The sequence below is a fragment of the Cataglyphis hispanica genome, chromosome 2, assembly GCF_021464435.1.
Source record: "Cataglyphis hispanica isolate Lineage 1 chromosome 2, ULB_Chis1_1.0, whole genome shotgun sequence".
Classification (NCBI taxonomy): Eukaryota; Metazoa; Arthropoda; class Insecta; order Hymenoptera; family Formicidae; genus Cataglyphis; species Cataglyphis hispanica.
Genome location: NC_065955.1, coordinates 6159622 through 6180590, shown reverse-complemented (window position 1 = coordinate 6180590; position 20969 = coordinate 6159622). Strand labels below are relative to the sequence as shown.

The following is a 20969-nucleotide window of genomic DNA, read 5'->3' as shown; positions in this document are numbered from 1 at the left end:
CCCTCCCATATCATTTTAATACATTAAATTATATATATCTGTATTATATGATAAAACTAAAAGATAATTTTTTTCATTATATTCTTATGTTATTTTTATAATTGATCTATTTATTATACATAAATTTAAAAAATAATATGTATTAAATATTATATATTAAAAAAATAAAAATTTAACATTAAATTTTTTAATAACCAATTGCGTGAAAACTGAAATATTTTTTTTTCCATTATATATTTTCTATTTGAAAGAATGTATCGTAATTATTGTAGAAATGTTATTAAAGCGCAATTGTTATACAATGCGAAAATATATCGAATATAAAATTATCATAAATAAATATTCAATGCAATGTATACATGTGCATTTGTGATATTAATATTCATATAAGCATAATTAAATAATTTACTCACCAGAGATGATTTATTCGTCAGCTACTAGAGCGATGCTATTTTTCGAATGACTTTGTATATTGTCGTTCTTACATCAAAAATCACGAACATTGTATATGCGTTGCAGTTCTCGTTATGACATCAAAGTTCCTGTTTCCCTCACTGTAATCACATTAAATTATAATGTCAGAAGCGAGAAATCATAAAATTTTTTTTTAAATGTGTCGAAATAAGTATTTTTTGCATGCTAATATTCGTATTTAAATTGGTGACTAAATTAAGAAAATATATTTTCTATTTTATTGTTCTGCATCAGTAAATGCACATATAACTCCTTTATGTTTTTCCAATGGAAAAAGAGACGTTGTAACAATTTATTAAAATTTATATATTTATTAACTACAAATCTTGAAGAAAATCTTCGATATATTTTGTCAATTGATATTATTAAATGCGAATATTTGCATAAAACAAAATTTATTTATTTCAACTATTTGCAACGTATTTTGCTAATAAAAAATTTATATGATTTCTTGCTTCTGATGTTATAATTTAATATCATCGCAGTAAGTGACCAGGATTAATTAATACTGATCAAAAATCCGGATATCGCGATATTCCATTCAGTATTACATTTATATTTTTTTTTTTTTTTTGTACAAAAATTTGGACATACACACTTTTACATTGACAGTGACACCGTTAGTACCGTTGGTAAATATGAATTTTATAAATAAAAAAGACTTTATAAACGTATATCTATATTTGATAATTAAACTATCAATAAAACTGATGAAATAAAAGAGAAATAGTACCGAGATATAACAATGCAAAAGGGATTAAACATCTTTTTAAATACTATTATATATTTTTTTTTCTTTTAAAATTTTAAAACAGTATTGATCAATTTTAACATTGTTGCAATCTTCTTGAAGGATAAAGGGGAAGAAGATTCAGAATGAAAAAATGTTTTTTGGAACTAGAATTTGTTTGGCGCGTTTTTGATTGTAAATATTAAAAATTACAACAAATGCTCGATTTTATTTGGTGCATATTATACTTTGAACGAATCAAGAATCCATCGTCTTACATTATCATAAAGTATAAATTTCGTCATTTTTATTTGACAATAAGGATACAATATTATAAAAGAATTTGCAATTGAAGCATATCAGATCAATTTGCAACAATATATTGCAATATACATGATAATCGCTTAAGCACTTTTAGTGACATCACATTATAATCCTTTGATTTTTTAAAGATTTATGCAAAATTGTATTGTTGTAACTTACATTCTTTTTTAGCTTCATTAATTATGATTTAAATTCCAAACCCAAGGATTGTACGATAAATGATAAGATGTCGGTACTTTCTTCAATCTAAAATAGAATATTCTCCTTGTTATCTGATATTTTTTAAATAAAATCGATTGAATGTACATATGTTTTAAATGCAAATTGTTTTACGAAAATATATATATTTACCACTTTCATGGTTGGTTTTCCACCTCCATGACCCGCCTTAGTATCTATTCTTGCAAGTATTGGATTTTTTTGTTTTGGTATGTTTCCAAGTGTATGCTGAAGAGTTGCTATTAATTTAAGAGTATGCAAGGGTACGACGCGGTCATCGTGATCAGCAGTCAGAAGCAATGTTGCCGGATATTGTATGTCATCAGGAGGTACTCTTACATTATGTAAAGGTGAATATTTCAATAAATTCTGGAAATGCTTGGCATCATCTGAGCTGCCATAATCCGAAACCCAAGCGGAACCAATAGTGAACTTATGAAAACGCAACATATCCATGACTCTGTAATCATAAAAAAGATTTTAGTAGTTTTCATTACTATACATATCGCATGCATAACAATTACAAAAATGATAAAAATATCAACTAACCCCACTTGAGCTATAGCTGCACCAAATAAATCAGGTCTTTGATTTATGCATACAGCAACAGCCAGGCCACCATTACTTCCACCTTGAATAGTCAATTTTGTTGAAGTCGTATACCCGTTTTCTACAAGATATTTTGCTGCATATTGAAAATCATCAAATACATTCTGTCTGTTAAAGAAACGTCCAGCATTATGCCATTTTTCTCCGTATTCACTATAATAAAGAATGCCATTTTTGAAAATTGATATTTTTTATACAAATGAATTATTTTATAAGATTATAAGGATTTTCTAAGTTCTATATTCTTACATACCCCCCTCCACGAACATTAGCAACAGCAAGTACTCCATTTAAATGCTGTATAAAGACAAGTCTTGTAACACTAAATGTAGGTTGAATACTTGCATTAAAGCCACCGTATCCATAAAGTAAGGCTGGCATAGTTCCATCCAATACAGCATTCTAAATTAAATATTTTCACTGATAATTTTTAACATTGACAAGAAAAAAATATACAAAGATAAAATACATACATAAAAATTTAGTAGTCTTCAGACATTCTTAAGTTTCTACTTATTAAATGCTCACAGGCCACATTAATAATACAACACATTTAATATTTTATTAAAATATGTTCTTTTAATATACATACATTCTTTGTTACTATAAACATGGGAATTTTTGTACCATCCTTGCTTGGATAAAATATTTGACTAGTTTTATATAAACTTGCATCAAAACCTTTTACTTTAATTTCTCGTAATATCTATGAAAAGAAAAACATAATCATATCAAATCAATTTATAAATATGCTTATTATAAAACTTTTTACATAGTATGTGAAATATTATACTAGTAAAAAAAAAAACAATAACAAATACTAACTCGTGGTTCCTCTTCCTTTTTCAAATCGATTGTATATATGATGCCAGGAGTTAGGAATGATGTAAATTGATAAAATATTTCGGAATATTTCTTCTCGCCTGAGAATCCGACAACAGTACCAAGATCAAGAGGGAATGTTCTAATTATTTTACCAGTTTTTAAACAATGTAGTTGCAAAATATTCTATAAAAGATTCAATTATCAACATCTATTATTTACATCAATATTATTTATTAAACATATTTCGTATATATATTTACCTTAACATCTTGTATATAACAAGCAACAAATTTGTCTTCATCTACAGCATCAGCCCAATCCAATACATTTTCAGGATGTTCTGGCAAAAGATCAACCCATTTGTCCTGTCCATAATCTAACAAATCTATAGCTATTAACTTGTAGTTCGGTGCATTTTTATTTGTGCGAAATACAGCTTTGGTACCAACATTGGTTACGTACTGAAAATATGTAAGTAATAATATTAATATTACAAATAACAAATATAATAAATTAAAGAGCCAAGTATTTACTAACTTCATAGTCAGCTTCTAGTTTATCAACAACTTGTGTCAATGGCAAGTTGTTACTTATGTCCATTCCATCTTTTAATGGAGTAAAATACACTAAATTATCTCTGCAATCTTTCAGAGGAGTAACAATAAGCCACTTGCCACAATCAGATACTTCTGCACCTCTAATAAAACAAAAATATCTATATTAAATATATGTATAAAAAATCAATTTTATAACATACAAAGGAGGAAAAGACAATCAAGAGCCAACGCGATAATTTATGCGTATATATTTTATTACAATCAAATTATATTGATATTTTAACTAAGTAATATGAGATATAATATGAGATACAATTATCAAAAGCGTACGTTTCGGTCTTTTTTTTCAACCATCTTTAGCGCAATTACAAAGTATATGGAATATATTATATCAAAAATGTAATAAAATGTAATGCGCAGAACAAGAGTGAGTCACCCATGATATCAAAAAGTAAATGTAATATAATTTTTGTCGAATATCCGTATGTAACATTTATCTTTTGTACTACATGTGTGACTCATTCAAGTTTGGTATATTTGTATTGTTTTTTTAATGTAATATATTTTATCGAACAATTTCTTTCCATCTCAAAATTCCATTGTATAACATTTACCTTCTGACAATATGGATAACTCACTCTTGTTCTGTTTATTATTACTACATTTATAATACATTTTTGATATAATATATTCTATATACTTTGTAATTGCGCTAAAAATGGCCCAAAAAAAGGACCGAAACGTACGCTTTTTGTGTCTATTATTTAATTAAAATATCAACATAATTTAATTATTATAAAATATATGTGCACAAATTACTATAGCTCTTGATTATCTATTCCCTCTTTTATGTATTCATAAGAGTCTTTATTAATTTATTTCAATTTTATAATTTATATAAATATCTATTCTTCTATATTTGTGTTATATAGTGATATATCGGTTTTAAAATATTGACATATCTGAATATAGCTAGATATATTAAAATTTATAAAAACTACAAGATATAATGTCTTATTTTTTACATGTCTAAATATAATATATAGTAGAATGGAAAAAACTAAAAACTAAAATTGCAAAACTCACATCCTCCACAATGGTTCTTCAGGAAACTCAATTGCAATAACATCATCTGATTGCGATGTACCAACAATGTGATAGCATAGTTTTTGATTTTGATTACCTAAAGTTTCTGAACCATCAGTTTTTCCTTGTTGATCTCGATATTGTCCATAAAAGATACCACGATTGTCGTGTGTCCATGTAATTGGTGAGAATTTTACTTTTTCCAAAATTTCTGGATATTTTTCACCTGTATAATATAAATAAAAAATTTATAAAAAATTTTTTAAATAAATAATATATATATATATAAATTTATTTATTTGTATAAATTTTATATATTAAATATACTCACAATAAATAAAATGCTATATCAAGAAAAATTACAAAAATTGATAAGATTTTTTTCATTATCTTACCAGTTTGTGCATTCAAAAAATGGATAGTACTCCAATCAGAACCACTTTTAGATAATCCGTATGCAAAAATACTACCATCTTCACTAAAACTACTACTGGTAATTGCAACAGTGCCATCTTCGGAAAGAGTATTAGGATCGAGAAATACCCTTGGTTCACTTTCAAGAGTATCTTGTACATATAAAACACTGCAATGATTTATTAACTTAAAATCTGCTCATAAACTTACATATAAAAACATATATCACGCATTGTACCTTTGGTTTTGTAAACCAGTATTTTTATAAAAATAATATTTTCCACCATGTTTAGCAGGGCATGAATATTTTGGAAAATCCCACAATTGTGTCAATCGATCGTAAATATCATCACGTGCTTTACACGCAGCCAAATATGGCTTAGTGATAGCATTTTGAGCATCGACAAAGGCTTTTGTTTCCGCTGAGTCTGGATCTTCTAACCATCTATAGGGATCTGCTATCTAAAAATAAAAGTATATATATATTTCATATAATACAAACTACAAACTTATAAACTATGGAAATATCCTTTCCTTAAAATATAGCTTAAAATATTTAAATTTTATTTAAATATACAAGAAAATGCCTTTTTTTACAGTCTTCAAGCAAAGACTAATCGTTATTTAATTGAGACATATAAGATAGGAAAATATCAAGAGTCAAACATTCTTTATAACTAAACAAATAAATATCTTTACAAATTAACATCACTTTATTCAAGATGCATTCTAACCTCAACGCCGTGATAATTATCGATGACGCTTTCATCCCTGCGTGCCTCGGGATACTGTATCCTCGTCATAATTCTGTTCGTTTTTTGTTCAGCTTTCTTTTGTGTACGATAAATCGCTGCCTAAATAAACACAACTTCGTTAATGATATTTACACGCGCGCACAATCTCTTTCCATAAACGCCAATTGTCAGTAAAGGCCAAATGAGAAATGAAACCAAATCACGTGAGGCGAACTGACGCAAGTTCTCAAATGTATTCCAAATAATCTTTCGAATGACAAATAGAAACGACAGATTCACAATTCTCACAATCAGTCAAATTTATACGCAAACTTCTTTTCTACAAATGGTATAGAAAAAAAAACACCAATCAGGATCACGATCACGTGACCGTCGCGACTTTTGCTGTATATTCTGAAGTCTGAAATGCATATGTATGTGTAAATATACATATGTATACTTCCATTATTCATATATAGTATATACAACGTGCTAATCAAGACTGGATTTTAATAGCATTATGCCATATAATGTCATATATGAATGATTCTTTATAATTACTATCCATACTGGCACTTTTTATATCGGAAGATACAGTAAAACGCATCGAATACAGTCTACGTTTACGTGGGCGACAAATAGTAACGCGTATGAAAAGAAGACGGGAGAATGTGCTTTTTGTGATTCAACGATAAATTCTTACAGATGCGGATGTGGATGTCACGCAGCGTGCCAATTGTAAATTACTGACAGTTCCCACCACGATGTTGAGATTTTTCAGTATCCTGCAGCATCGAAATCTGCTCAACGTGCAAATCATCCTCCTCTCAAATAGCACCTTGACGTAAGCCGCGAAAACGTTCCATTTCTGTGGCGCGGTTTAATTTGAACGCTCTTTGTTGCGAGAGATGATAACTTTCAGCTCTTATATTTTTTCATATAATATTCATATAAAATTAATAATATAAAAAATATATATGTCGTAGCCAGATTATATAATCGTTTGTTTTATAAAACGTCTAGGCATTTTATAAAATGCAACCAAGTCATGATTGAAGTTTCAAATCATGGTTGAAAATAAAATATTTTACAATCTGATTAAAAATTTTAGTCTTTTTATAAAATACTAATATAATAAATGTTTTTTAATTTATTTTTCACGCTTCTATTTCCTTTTATTATTTACTATTATTATTTATTATTATTATTTATTATTATTATTATTATTATTTTCAAATATTATTATCAAAAATTATATTTATGTTGTTTATGTAAAATATTAATTGTAATAAATACAAGTATTCATAAATACAATAAGTAATAAATACAACAAATATTTATTATAATATATTTATATTAATTTTTTTAAATGAATATTCTACAAAGACAGTTTATAAAATGACTTAAAGGAATCAGACAGAATCTAAAACGATATACAAACCTGCGTTTGACAATGTAGCGAATCGCTTGTTAGCATTTTATAAAAAGACTAAAATTCTTAGCTAGATTATAAAATATTTCATTTTCAATCATGATTCGAGAATGTGGCCGCACTTTATAAAATGCCTAGAAGTTTTATAAAACGACGGATTATATAATCTGGCTACGATATATATAGAAATGCGCTTTGTATTGCTGTTTTATAGAAAATAAAAATATTCCTTTATTATGTATAATTATACCAACTTTTTTATAGAGAGTGAGAATTTGTGTTTCAAAACATTACACGTCATTCTTCTTCGGATTTAATAACATCCGTAGTTTTAAAAATAATCAATTACAGCTATTATTTTGAAGAATGGAATGATTGTGATTGACTATATTTAAAATTACGGATGTTATTAAATCCGTTTATAGATGATGATAAATATTATTCATGTGTAAATTATATATTATTCATGTGTAAATATTATGTCAATTATTCCTAAATTAACGATTTCACTACTTCCTTTATAACTCCTATTTTCACATCTGATATAAATGATTGAATTAATTATTAACATTAGCAAGGGCAAGATTTTTTCAGGGAGGACATAACATAAAATGTCATCCATCAGATTGATTGAAATATATGCTTTAATATTTATACATCTTTTAGTATTAATATAAATATAATAGAATTATGATTATGAATTTTTTTCATTTTCCAGGAGAGAACATGTGCTCCTTCATGCCCTCTTCTCCTCCCTTGTGGACGCCTATGGTTAATAATCTAGGTCATTCTAAATTTTTACGATGTTTAATACATGATCAATGTATGCACATATCCTAATATAATTATTCTAATAAATATATGCCTGCAGAGGGACTGATCGTATGCTAATTTTGCTTGACGCGAGAAATGATACATACATACAATGACTCGCAAAATCTTGTCCTTTTTTATTTCTTAGTATATACAGAATGTCTCAGAATTAAACCGACAAATTTCAAATATAAAATAATAAAATAGAAAGTAATCAAATATAAAATAATCAAATATAAAATTATAAAAAGACACCAAAACAAGTTAATTTTGCCAATAAACTCATGTCCGTAAATAAGATGTTGTAGTACTAGAGAATCAAAGATTTACAACGGCAAAAATTTTTGAAAAAAAAAATTGTTTTTTCAAAATTTTATTAATGTGATCTAAGTCTGAGACACCCGGTATAAGTTCAACGTCGGCATTGCTATCCATGAGGGGGACGAAAGGGTACGAACTGATAATAGCCTGCTTATTAGTGGACCTCAATAGCTGTCTCTTGGAGTATGCGATAGTAATTGACACGGGAATAACTTTGTGCGAGTGATCCAACGTATCATATTGCGAGTACAAATACATGCAGTATCGTAGTCGTGATATCTTAGCAGTAAGTATGTTATAAATAAATAAAGGGGAATGGCAGTAAAAAAAAAGAAAGATTTAAGTGTGTTCATCAGCTCAAAGTAATAGCTGATGATACGATGTTTATTGCGACATCCATGATCGATTAACGAGGAACTGGACGAATCAGCTATGTCAAAAGTTAATAAGTCTAATACATTTCGAAATATTCATGAATTTGATATTGCGTATTTAAAGATATTTTCGACTTTTAAAATATAAAATAAATAATTAATTTATGATTTAAAGTAAAAATTTGCCCTGAATTGAAATTAAGAATTAAGAAATTAAAACTTTTATTTCATGAAATTTTGTGAACAGTCATTATAAAATTTTCGTGAGGTACAGTTACCATAAAAAAGTTAGTTTGATATAAAAGATAATATTTACGATTTTCAGATCAAATTATATTTACTGGGCAATTCTTTACTTTAAATCACAAATTATTTTATAATTAGTTTACAATTAATTTTATATTTTAAAAGGCTAAAAATGCTTGACATATAATGTCAAATATTGAAATGTTTTAGATTTGTTAATTTTTGACGTAATTGATTCGTCCAATTTCTCCTTAAATGGATTATTACCATACAGTTTAATATTTTATAAGTATATTTTTTTCGAGATAAATATATATGTATACATATACACAATAAATAACGCCGATAGTACTAAATTTAGAGTTATGAAAATTAGAGTCAGCATTAATTTTTATGCTGATCACATAGAAAGAAAATATAATCAACAGATTTGTCGAATCATATCAATTCTAACAGTTCAAGGCACATTATAACATAATTTGATCGAATAAATATCATTTTAAAATATCGTTAAAAAAACTTACATATCTGAGCTCCATATTTTAATGCTTGAGAAGATATAAGATAAACAAAGAAAAAATCACATACGAACTTTATTCGAATGTTACATATATATAAAGTAGGAATATCAGAAACGTGTGTGTGTGTGTGTGTGTGTGTGTGTGTGTGTGTGTGTATATATATACATAGGAATATCAGACATGTGTGTGTGTGTGTGTGTGTGTATATATACATAGGAATATCAGACGTGTGTGTGTGTGTGTGTGCGTGTGTGTGTGTGTGTATATGTATATATATATATATATATATATATATATATATATATATATATATACACGTCTGATATTCCTAATTTATAAATATGTCTATGCTTTTATTAAAACCACAATTCATAATATTAAATAACAAAAACATGATTCTTATGCAGTTTATCGATGACATAAGAAAGAGCGAGAGAGAGAGAGAGAGAGAGAATACATATTAAATTATAAAGCTTTTAAAAAAAAATTTACGTATGAATATTATTTACTTCTCATTTATATTTTCGCTTATAAGTTTCACACGCTGCCATATTAGCTCTAAAATCGACAGGATACAGCCAGACATCGCAAAACAAGACGTGGCGATAATATGCGAAAACGTACTCTCCAGATAAGAAACAAGCGGAGGGGGGCCCTTATCGCGATATTTACGCGCCTGAAATTCGGTCGCAAGTGGGGATGGGTGGAATAGACAAAAGAGAGTGGACAAGTGGCAAGTCGCGGCTGTAGGAATGTGACGGGAAACTTGAATCACGCGCCTGTCAGCTGTACTTTATGCCTCGAACCTAGATAACCTCTCCAAGTAGTTAAACGAAATCCCCTCTCTTTACCTTCGTCGCGAGTAGAAAAGGCGTGCGTCGTCTTCGTATAACATCTAAATCCATCAGCACGTCTCATTTCGTGTTCACGAGCATCGATCGTATTCGCATCCTACGACGAATCGAGAGAAAGTTATTTGTGTATATATCGCATAAAGCAGGAGCGCACTTGTCACCAGCAGACATCGACGAAAGCGCGGGTACCTCGGGGAACTTATTTTCGGCGCGGGTGAATTTAACTTGAGATTCAAACTGTCAGCACACGGAGGAATGCAAAAGGACTGTCGAGATTGTTTGGGTATCCGGTACCGCATTAACAGCCTGGATCAAACCTGGAAGTGGTTGCATCAAACGATCGCCCTGCACGACTACCTGATTTCCGTCACCGCGAGCCAGACCAACGTTCCTAAGCGTTTCCATCAATAGAGGTCATCATATATCGATCGTTAAGCTAAAACTCTTACACGTGACACGAGGTAGCTCATGACTCAAAACAAAACTCGCAGTTTGTCTCACAAACAAAGAGTGATATAGACGGCATAAGTCACGTCACGGTGACCTTAACCAGGTAGTCTGTTGCTATTCGCCAATCAGGGAGGTACACAGATCTTACGAGCAATGTCTATGTCCATCAGAATGATTTTCGCCAGACGCTGCATGCCTTATTTCAACGGCATCCAACGAGTCAGACACGGGTCGATCTATACCACGAACGATGACATCGACTCGATCAAGAAGTCAGTATTCATCTCTCAATCCACAGACATCTTTGTCAATCTGGCGCTGGAGCATTGGCTGTATCGTAATTTTGACTTCTCTAAACACCACGTACTGCTCTTATGGAAAAATGATCCATGCGTAGTATTTGGACGTCATCAGAATCCTTGGTTGGAATGTAATGTGCAGGCAGCTGAGAAGGAGAATATTGCTTTGGCACGACGAAATAGCGGTGGCGGTACCGTTTATCACGACAGAGGTAACCTTAATCTGTCATTCTTCACGCCCAAACAGAGATACGATCGAAAATACAATCTTAATATCATCAAAACCGCCTTATTTCGACAATGGGGCTTAAAGAGCGAGATAAACAATCGCGACGATATTATAGTCGAAAGAGATTACAAGGTATCGTTTAATGTAATTTATTTATTAAATTTTTACTAATTATTGAATTATTGAATTAAGATAATTATATTAAATTTATATATAACACAGTCAATAGATGTATAGTCAATAGTATTATATAATTAACGAAACATTTCAATATGAATGATGTAACGTTCCTTAAACATATTTATGTGATTTTAAAAATAGATTTTGCTTGTTATGAAATATTATAATTTGCTCATTCTAAATTTATTTATAAATTGCAAATTGTTTCCGAATGTTATTAACATTGTACAGATTTTTTCTTTTAAACAAAAAATTCCGGAAATTCATAAAATTAATTACTTTCATTTATCAATTATTTTGTTTCAACTACATAATTTGTATTACTGTGTAGGTATCTGGAACAGCTGCAAAGTTAGGACAATTGAATGCTTATCATCATTGCACGCTTTTGGTTAATGTGAATAAAATCAATCTGAGTATAGCTCTTGAAAGAAAAGAGGTAAGATTTTCTTTGTTATGTACACCACACGTGCATATATATGCTTTTTAAATATACACATGAAAGACACAACTTTGTCAGACAATGATGAGTGTGATAATATATGAATATTGTACTATTGTTTGTGGAAGATAATCTGTGATATATAAATATGAGAAGTAAAAATTAATGAAATAAATAATTCATTACAGAATGGTATCATTACGAATGCGACGACTTCTACACGTACAATAATAAAGAATTTATCTGATATAAATCGATATATCCAAGTAGATAAACTTATATCTGCTATTGGCTGGGAATATATGCGTACAAAAGCTCTCGTTTTCGAAGACGCAAGATATGATCTTGTTCAGCAACAGAAAGGCTTCCAGTATATCAATCCAACCGATGATTGGTTTCCTGGTATATATTGAAAAATTGACATTTATTACTCGAAAAATATAAAAAACAAAAAATTGAAAAATTGAAATGATTAATTTTTTTTAACAATTTTAGAAATCTTGTTATTGCGATTATTAAAAATAAAATATGTATATCTAAAATTAACTAATAACAAATAAAATATTTTCATAAAATGGAATTATGTGTATACAGGAATCGACAAGATTATCAGCGAGTTTCGTTCCTGGGAGTGGAATTTCGGCAAGACACCGAAATTTTTAGTTACCCGCACGCTCGATGTTCCGACTCACGATGGTAAAATGCATCGCATAAATTTAAGCTTGGAGATACAGAACGGTATCATAGAGGAAATCAGAATGACCTTGCCTGCTGGATTAGTTTCAACTGACATTAATCAAGATGCGAGTGCACATCTTGATCTTCATGTGATTAGCAATCTTCGTGGTACAAGATACAACCATGAAATAACAGAAAATATAATTACCGAAATTGGTGGTAAGATCGTTACGTTAAACACAAGCCAAAATGTAGATGATAACAATGTAAAAAGATTTGATGAGGCTACACTACAATGACCCGAAACTTCGGACAGCCACACATCTGTCTGAAGTTTTATTGTGTTCAAAAAATGAAAATAATTATACATATATATAGTTATTAAAATATATATATATATAATTTTAATAACTATATTTTAATAACTATATTTATAATTTTAAGAACTATATGTATGTATATATATATATATATATATATATATATATATATATATATATGAATAGATAGATAGATAGATAGATAGATAGATAGATAGATAGTTCTTAAAATTATATACATTGTATTATATATGTACATATTACATATTATGTATATATAGTATTTTATACAAACAGGAAAACATTTAAGTTTTTATTCAGCGACATAGTTATCACATTAATGCATTGTTCATTTATTAAAAATATCGCAATAAAACATTATGCACATGATTCTTTCTGACATCATTGATAATATATTTATACATTTATATACATATATATACCAAGCAATCGATTGCATTATTATAGTGAGTTAAGCTTACTATATAAATGCAATGTATTTTTTAATTGGAACTCTTGTATTAATTCGCCGAATGGCGTAAACTAAATTATTTATTTAAATTTTTTTTTTTTTTTAGCTATAATAAGAAGACAGGTCTGAAATAATATCTCAAATCATCTCATATCAAACTTTCTCCAAATTTTCATATTTCTTTTTGAATTTTTGTATTAATTAATTTATTACTGAATTTCTGTGTTAATAATTTATTAAATCTATTAAATTTATAATTTAAAAAAGAATTTATATTTTATTTCACAAAATCATATTTCGCTAAATATTCTTTCGAAAGAATATGATAGATGAGTACTGTCAACATTCTATGGACCAATGTCGCTTTATAAATCGATAATATTGTAACGTTATACTTACAACTTAATTATAGTCCTAGTTATCCTGTATTGTTTGCATTATTATTTAAGTTTGTTGTGACGGCTGGATTACGATAAAGCCCCGGTTGCAACATGACTTCACGATATGGTGGTGGTGGAGTACCAGGACAAGATATCGCGTCTTCGTGAAAGACTGAATCTTCAAATTGCCATAAATTTTGCAGTAACGAAATTCTTTGAGCATCGTTGTCTCTTCGTTGGCGATAGCCATGGCAGCAAGATGTCTTTCTTGTGAGCCAAATATAGCATGTAAACATGCTGCAGGCACTACCAAGTAAAAATCCAAGTACCAAGAACCAATATGGCGATATAGCATTTAATGTTTTCGTAAAGTTTGCTTTGTTTGTCGCATTAACGCAAGTAGTTGTATTTTTGTACGTGGATATAAATGCAGGGAACTTTTTTGTTGTTATATTTTTTATGTTTGATTCCAAAGTTATCGAGGGACGATGCTTCTCATGCCTCATCTGTGGCTTGTATACAATCATTTTCTCAAATTTCTTTGGCTCTAAATTTTTTGTGCATACTGGATAATATTGTATATTCTTATGGGCTAAATACATCTGCAGATCGCGCATAAATTTGTCACAAGACCAGGGATTTCTGAAAAAAAACAAACAAACAAACATTAATCTCATTGAAATATAATATTTTGTTTCTAAACATTTTTTAAAATTTACAGGTATAATAATACGTTATATAAAGATAAACTTTACAAAAATTGTGAATATTAAATTTCTCGTCGTCTCACCCCTCTATTGATAACGTTCGTAAAAATTGCAATTTGTCCAAGACAACACTATCCAACTGAATCATTAAATTATTTGAAAGATCAAGATTACGAAGATGCAAGAGTCCGATAAACGCATCCGTCGATATATAGCTAATTTGACAGGAACTCAGAATTAAATCCTATGCAAAAAATAAAATTTAAGTTAAATATATATATATATATATATATATATATATATATATATATATATATTATTCTAATTCAATGTTATAAAAGATATATATATATATATATATATATATATATATATATATATATATTTATCTTTTATAGCATTGAATTAGAATATTTTTGTTATTACCGTGAGCCAAGGACACTTCAACTTTGGTACATGAGAGTTAAAATTATTTTTTGACAGTCGGAGAATTCGCAAATTCTTTGCTGATATAAAAATATCTGACAAAAGATAGTAAAGATGATTCTGGGATAAATCGAGAACTGTCAAGTTAGATAATCCATCGAAAGCGTTTAAGCCAATTTCGCTGATTGCATTTGTAGAAAGATTGAGATATTTAAGTTTTAACAATCCTGCATTCTAAAATAAATAAGAAATTTTATGTTATATCTAATATAAACAATTGATGACAAATATTCGGGAATGGAAGCGTTTATCTGCAAATTTTAACTAAGAAAACTTTGACTCTTCGATACACTTATATACATAAATTTATTAGTCAAATGTAAATTGAAAATTTTATAATAGTAAATAAATTTATAAATGTAAAGATCTAAAAGTATGCGTAAAAATAAAAATTTTAATTGAATTCTAGGATTATAAATAACGGAAATAGATGTCTGGCAGTTTTCTAATAAAAAACGCGGTCTAAATTCGGATCCAGATTTATTGATATTTAAAAAATATTATAAATAGTTATATTAAAGAGAGAAAGAAAGAGACGTATTTTAAGTTATGTTATCAGATTTATCATGTTATATTCAATCATGATGAATGAGAGGAGTAGATGAATTCTTTGATAAACACCAGTTGAATATATCGTACGGACAATTTACTTGTATGCATATATACTCACCGCTAGTTCATAATTATTTAAAATAGATATCGAATTATTCGATAAATCCAAAGCTTGCACGGTGTTGGGCGCACCTGTATGAATGCTGTAAAGATGGCGTCCAACGCAAGAGGCGTACTGCAATCCGTACCAAATGTCGCAGTTGCACAACAATGAGCATTTTCCGGATGAATGCACCGAAACACCAATTACAATTACTTGAAAGACAAGAGCAATAAATAAGCTTCTAATTATTTTACGTGTCATGGCGAGCCGCTCAAATTGTACGGACAACGTAAAGGTGATAATTTCGACGGATCATCATTGATACCTGACAATTTCGCGCTCGATATACATCGTTGATTCGTCATGAGGCACGAAACCGCCGTGCACTGGCATAATCTTATCTCGCCAACATGTACGACAAAGCGATGTGTGTATTGCGACGCGTCATACTGTCATTATCCTGTTTTTTATCTTGTATGTTTTTTAGGAAACTTTTACTACAGTTGACCTGAAGGATACCTGATCCATCAGGAAAGAGCCGGATAGAACACATTCTGAGATTTAAAATGATTTATGGATTTTACTTTAGATTATAGTCTGATTACACTTTATAAATATTCTTGCAAAGAATTTTCTATATACTTTTAACGTATATCTTTCTCGTCTTCTTTCTAATTACAATTTCTGTAAATTTCTGTAATACTTGATAGAGTATGTTTGATGTGACATGGCCTATTATAATATGAGAGAGAGAAAGAGAGAGACATTTACCTTTGAAAAAATACTTTACCACAAACCGAAAGAAAGAACCGCGATAAATTTATCCGGCCTACTAAAAAATATTTCTCCAGTTAAGAAATATTCTTTCCGTTTTAACGGAACAGTAAAATAAACGCAAACTCTTTCTCAAGTTTTGAAATATAGTAAAGTTTGCCAACTCTTATCAAATGGAAAATGATTGAGTTAAAGTTATATTATTTCTCCTTTGCCGTTTCAGTATAAATAACTTTGTCAGTAATTTGGAGAAAAAATACAGAGGAGAGGAAAGTTTAAGTTTTTTACTATAATTTTTCAGTTACATCTATGTCTTAACTATAGTTATTTGTATTCATTAATAATCGATTTGTATGAAAAAAAGACATGAGGAAAATATGAATTTCTCTATTTGTAAAATTAACTTTTTCTTTGTTGTCAGTTTTATTTATGGATTTATTATGTATAACAAATTAATGCTTTCCCAGACAGTACAAGAAGGCCAAAGGGCATCTTAAAAATGTCGATAGGTTAATAAGACGTCTTTAAATCGTTTTTTAGATATTTTCTAAAGACGTATACTGTTTGGCTTGTTGTGACCTTCAATTATAGTCTATAATTTCGAAATATTCTTATTGTATATCTATACTTCTCAGGACTCGTAGCTAATATTACTACATGGTTTTCATAACAAAAAATAATTTCGTCTGTGTATATTTATTTATTTATCCAACCAAACGTAAGAGAAGCTAAAGATGCATCAATTTAATATACATATATAAACAATTTGTGATATTATCGAATCCGATTCGTCGCAGTAATGCGGAATTTAAATGAATCGCGCTCGCTAACAACAAGAATAATCGACAGAGACATCGGGATAATGGATCGCGACGCGTTAACGACGGCGGGAACAACGAGAGTCATCGGGGCTTTCGATAAATGATGCTCATTACCCCCCTTTGGCGCGTCTTCCGTACTTATAATGAGGGTCAGCGGTTACCGAGCTAACCAGCGAGGTGCGCACATTGCGCAACGCGTCTACGGAAATAAATCTAGGATAGGCTGCTGGGAACGCGCGCGTGGACCCATTGCCTTCTATTTTGCCGGTTCGCCTTCTCCTCCGCATTCCCCTTTCTCCCTATCCTCCCCCTTTCCGCCCCTCCTCCTCACCCATTGCCATCGTAACATCTTCCGGCCATTTTCATCGCTCGTCCTCCGCGATCCGTCATGGCGATCAACGTCGGGAAAGCTTCACCTTCGCGACCAACGCCGGTCGGAGAACGATGATCGATTGATCCGACCAGAGAGGTCTCGAATTAACCCGGCATTAATAATCTGTCCTCGTTTCTCGAGACTCTTTGCGTTGTGCCTGACAGACACACAACGTTCATCGGTCGTTTCCGATCGAGGAAAAAGTTTACTACGCATCAGAGCACGCGCGACGCCGGGAACGACGACGTTGCTGTCTGTTGCTATCGTCGTCGTCGTCGCACACAGCTGTCACAGACCGTTCACTCTCTCGCGTTTCGTCACTGGCGCCCTCAGCTGACGCGGCGCGTCCCCTCGGCTCTTTACGTCGCCGGCCTGCGACTCACCGCATATATATATATATATATATATATATATATATATATATATACATATATACATATATGCATCTTTGAGCGTACATGCGCTTCGATTCTCTCGCATTTAACGAGAAACGATGAAAAAGGTTATGAAATGTATACGCGCAACAAACGACGCGTACGATTCGTACAACATGCACGTACACGCGAAAGGCGAGGTTTTGCAAAAATGTCTACCGCTGGCAACGCTTCAGTCCCGAGAAGCGTCCCACTTGTCAGACCCTCCACTCGCCGCGTGTCGTCATCGAGCGACTCAGCTGACGCAAAATGGCCGATCAACGCTGACAGCTGAAGCAGAAAGCACGGTTTTCTCTGCAGGAACGCGACGAGGAGAACGGCCGGGATTGTTTCGTCGCGCATTACGCGTCTCGTTGATCTCTCGTAACGGCGCTTCGACGAAATACGATGTATTTCGCGAGAAATACAGTACAGTATGGTATGGAGGGAGGATCGATGGGAATATCTCGCGAAGCTAGATGCTTTGTCGAGCAGCCGGCCCGGCCATCATTTCGTCACCGACATTCTCAGCTGACGGCAAAACAACCGCCTGGGCGTTATTTTGCGTAACAGCTGATCGCCGTTCCGTGACGATTTGGCTAAAAAACTGCCCATACTTTCATCCGTTCGTCGAAACTCAATTCCGAAAATCGATCATGAAGCATCTCGAATATTCATACGAGAGATACGCGCATAAAGATAAAGTCGGCGTCGCTTCGCAGAAACGCCGGGAACGCCGAGTACGTACGACGGAGCGAAGAGATGAGGGGGAGATCGGTAGTGGGAGAGGGAAACGGAGTGGAGCGTCTCGTCGGGCAGGCGCTCTTTGCCTAAGCGCTCTAGCCTGCGATTTTTTCCCGTTTCTCTCGTTGTCCGGGCGGAGGGCCAATCGGAGTAAGTAGGTCAGAGCGAGCGGCCAATGGGCGCTCGAGGCCGGGTCACGTGGCTTTGTTGTTATCTATCAGCTGTTTTTCCCGGACGGGCGGGCGGCCGGCCGGCGCAGTGAAAGCCGCTTGGCAGTCTGTCCTCTCAGTCCCTCCCGGTCGCTCAGCTGTGCATCACATGTCGGGTGGCGCGAGTCCTTCTACCGCACGGATCACTGTTAAACGTACGTACGCGATCCGTCGTCTACCTTCGGTTTACCGTCTATCATCGGCGCGCGTCAGCCCCGTATTATTATGCTGTCAGCCAACGTGTCCACGTCAACGCATCGTCACGAATCGATCACGAAGTGCCTCGAATATGCGGACGGCGTGACGAACGCGGGTGACGGTGCACGCCGCTTTGTTGATACGCTGAGTTCTGTGTTCAGGCCGCGGAGGCCGCCGCGTCTCACCAGCGTCTAAAGAGCCTCGCGACTCCTTTTCCCCTCCCCGCGCGAATTTAAACTGCCACCGCCGCCGGTGGCAGGCATACACCCGTGTGATTAGTGCGTGACGAAAAGTTGGACGGTACGATGACCTAAAGCGGGATAGAAGGCGAGAGAGCGAGAGGGAGAAAGAGAGAGCGATAAAGCGAGTGTTCTCTTGGGATTTAAAACGTGCTGGTCGAGTGTGACATCCTCACCGCTCGCTCGTGAGAACCGGTGTCTTTTCGAGAGTGCACGTGTTATCCTCGCACTCCGAAATTTCGAACTTTCGCATCGTCCTTACACATGTGTCCACGCATCCGGTGTAACTCTATGGATCCGCGAGTGTATCGTGCTCCTCGTGTCGGCGTCGTGAATCGACATCCCTTCGAACATTGTTGAACGGAGAGTGCTCTCCGTGTCTGCCGAAGAGGATATACGGAAGGTGTATGTACGCCACGTGCGATAGGACACTCCGCGCGAGAGCAAACACGATCGATCCGTCTATCGATTATCGCGATTACACGCGAGAGCAGCGCGTATAATACACACGTGACACACAGATACCCCGACCGAGTGATATCGCGTCATCGGCAGAAGCTGCGAATAATGTCGACGGGCAAGAGGCTGGCGAAGCGCAGCATAATCGGCACCAGGGTGTGCGCTCCCGGCGAGGATGGCAAGTATTATAGCGGCGCCATTTACGCCGTGAAGACGCCGCAAACAGCCTCCGCCGAGTCGCCGCCGCCGGGCCAGAGCGTCACGCCGAAGACCCTCTATTCCGTGCGCTTCGACGCCGTGCAGGGCGGCTGCCCGCCGAGTCCCAGCACCGAGTATTCCGATCGCGACCTCATCGGTCCCGGCTTCGGCTCCGTCACCAGCGCCCGGCTTGTACCCGGTCAGAAGGTGTATCTGACGTACAACGGTCGGGAGATCCACGCGGAGGTCACGGAACATCGCCAGCACCTCGACGAAGTTGACGTGGTCATTGCCCCGAACGGACAGGAGGTGAGTTTACATTCATGTGTCTATGTGTGTGCGTGTGAGTAAAATCTTGATCGTCGCGCGGACACGAGAGACAGGTGTGACAAATTTTATTTCGTTCGCGATAGTCCCGCGCCGTAAATTTAAATCATTTATTTCAATATATATTCATGCATATGTATCGTGGAACTCTACTTTTTTGTATTTTACTATTAATTATAGCAATATTTTTAACGCCGTAAAACTTTAGAAAACTATTCTACCTGCTCAAGTTGAAAGTTTACTTGTACAAATCTTGAAAGAGGCGAGCAAATTGCATACGCAATTTATATCGACACGAGAAGCACTTCTCTAATTGTTAGCTAACTTCAAGAGCGACGATGTGCATTCTTAAAACTGACGCGTGCCTCTTCTTCGAGAGTCGT

At 33.1% G+C, this 20969-nt stretch overlaps 5 protein-coding genes across 12 annotated transcripts in view; 2 read left to right on the top strand and 3 right to left on the bottom strand.

The window, feature by feature from the left end:
• LOC126858953 (protein artichoke-like) overlaps positions 1 to 554 on the bottom strand; it is a 48070-nt gene extending 47516 nt beyond the window's left edge. The window contains exon 1 of the mRNA XM_050609722.1: positions 414 to 554. The gene's annotated coding sequence lies outside the window, so the exon portion shown is untranslated. The remainder of the gene's footprint in view (positions 1 to 413) is intronic.
• A 935-nt stretch (positions 555 to 1489) lies between these two features.
• LOC126858951 (prolyl endopeptidase) lies at positions 1490 to 6836 on the bottom strand. The gene is made up of 13 exons (XM_050609714.1): positions 6676 to 6836; positions 5973 to 6092; positions 5477 to 5700; positions 5220 to 5407; positions 4825 to 5050; positions 3719 to 3878; positions 3442 to 3642; positions 3182 to 3364; positions 2949 to 3062; positions 2610 to 2758; positions 2297 to 2509; positions 1880 to 2207; positions 1490 to 1774 (listed from the first exon to the last, which is right to left on the bottom strand). Exons 1-13 carry the CDS (start codon positions 6790 to 6792, stop codon positions 1709 to 1711), a joined length of 2289 nt encoding a protein of 762 aa, XP_050465671.1. The 5' UTR covers positions 6793 to 6836; the 3' UTR covers positions 1490 to 1708.
• Positions 6837 to 8707: 1871 nt separating this feature from the next.
• LOC126858971 (lipoyltransferase 1, mitochondrial) lies at positions 8708 to 13872 on the top strand. Of its 4 annotated transcripts, XM_050609767.1 has the most exons (6): positions 8733 to 8824; positions 10215 to 11643; positions 12023 to 12130; positions 12322 to 12535; positions 12728 to 13030; positions 13710 to 13872. In XM_050609767.1, exons 2-6 carry the CDS (start codon positions 11137 to 11139, stop codon positions 13730 to 13732), a joined length of 1155 nt encoding a protein of 384 aa, XP_050465724.1. In that variant the 5' UTR covers positions 8733 to 8824; positions 10215 to 11136; the 3' UTR covers positions 13733 to 13872. The 4 variants fall into 4 exon arrangements, with proteins under 4 accessions (XP_050465723.1, XP_050465724.1, XP_050465721.1 ...); XM_050609766.1 differs by lacking the exon at positions 13710 to 13872 and having other exon boundaries at positions 8708 to 8824; positions 10677 to 11643; positions 12728 to 13246; XM_050609764.1 differs by lacking the exon at positions 13710 to 13872 and having other exon boundaries at positions 8734 to 8824; positions 12728 to 13246.
• Positions 13873 to 14013: 141 nt separating this feature from the next.
• Positions 14014 to 18467, bottom strand: LOC126858970 (leucine-rich repeat and immunoglobulin-like domain-containing nogo receptor-interacting protein 2). Of its 4 annotated transcripts, none has more exons than XM_050609761.1 (5): positions 18258 to 18467; positions 15847 to 16043; positions 15117 to 15350; positions 14774 to 14934; positions 14014 to 14625 (listed from the first exon to the last, which is right to left on the bottom strand). In XM_050609761.1, exons 1-5 carry the CDS (start codon positions 18277 to 18279, stop codon positions 14022 to 14024), a joined length of 1218 nt encoding a protein of 405 aa, XP_050465718.1. In that variant the 5' UTR covers positions 18280 to 18467; the 3' UTR covers positions 14014 to 14021. The 4 variants fall into 4 exon arrangements, with proteins under 4 accessions (XP_050465718.1, XP_050465720.1, XP_050465719.1 ...); XM_050609763.1 differs by having other exon boundaries at positions 18236 to 18260; XM_050609762.1 differs by lacking the exon at positions 18258 to 18467 and adding an exon at positions 17758 to 18171.
• Positions 18468 to 19237: 770 nt separating this feature from the next.
• Positions 19238 to 20969, top strand: part of LOC126858954 (zinc finger protein 395) — a 92104-nt gene continuing 90372 nt past the window's right edge. For both annotated transcript variants that reach the window (XM_050609725.1, XM_050609724.1), the window contains exon 1: positions 19238 to 20568. In XM_050609725.1, the coding sequence (XP_050465682.1) occupies positions 20170 to 20568 (399 nt within the window). In that variant the 5' untranslated portion in view covers positions 19238 to 20169. The remainder of the gene's footprint in view (positions 20569 to 20969) is intronic.

What these genes read in the sequence shown, in the direction of transcription:
- LOC126858951 (XM_050609714.1), bottom strand. Translation starts at nt 6,792, where the DNA reads ATGATTTGCACGTTGAGCAGATTTCGATGCTGCAGGATACTGAAAAAT. An exon ending in GAAGAACCATTGTGGAGGAT is followed by an intron (nt 3,879 to 4,824) that starts GTGAGTTTTGCA and finishes TTGTTTTATTAG; the next exon opens with AGGTGCAGAAGTATCTGATT. An exon ending in GTTATATACAAGATGTTAAG is followed by an intron (nt 3,365 to 3,441) that starts GTAAATATATAT and finishes AATCTTTTATAG; the next exon opens with AATATTTTGCAACTACATTG.
- LOC126858971 (XM_050609766.1), top strand. Translation starts at nt 11,137, where the DNA reads ATGTCTATGTCCATCAGAATGATTTTCGCCAGACGCTGCATGCCTTAT. An exon ending in TAGTCGAAAGAGATTACAAG is followed by an intron (nt 11,644 to 12,022) that starts GTATCGTTTAAT and finishes ATTACTGTGTAG; the next exon opens with GTATCTGGAACAGCTGCAAA. An exon ending in TAGCTCTTGAAAGAAAAGAG is followed by an intron (nt 12,131 to 12,321) that starts GTAAGATTTTCT and finishes AATTCATTACAG; the next exon opens with AATGGTATCATTACGAATGC.
- LOC126858970 (XM_050609760.1), bottom strand. Translation starts at nt 16,092, where the DNA reads ATGACACGTAAAATAATTAGAAGCTTATTTATTGCTCTTGTCTTTCAA. An exon ending in TGAAGTGTCCTTGGCTCACG is followed by an intron (nt 14,935 to 15,116) that starts GTAATAACAAAA and finishes TTTTTTGCATAG; the next exon opens with GATTTAATTCTGAGTTCCTG. An exon ending in CGAACGTTATCAATAGAGGG is followed by an intron (nt 14,626 to 14,773) that starts GTGAGACGACGA and finishes GTTTTTTTTCAG; the next exon opens with AAATCCCTGGTCTTGTGACA.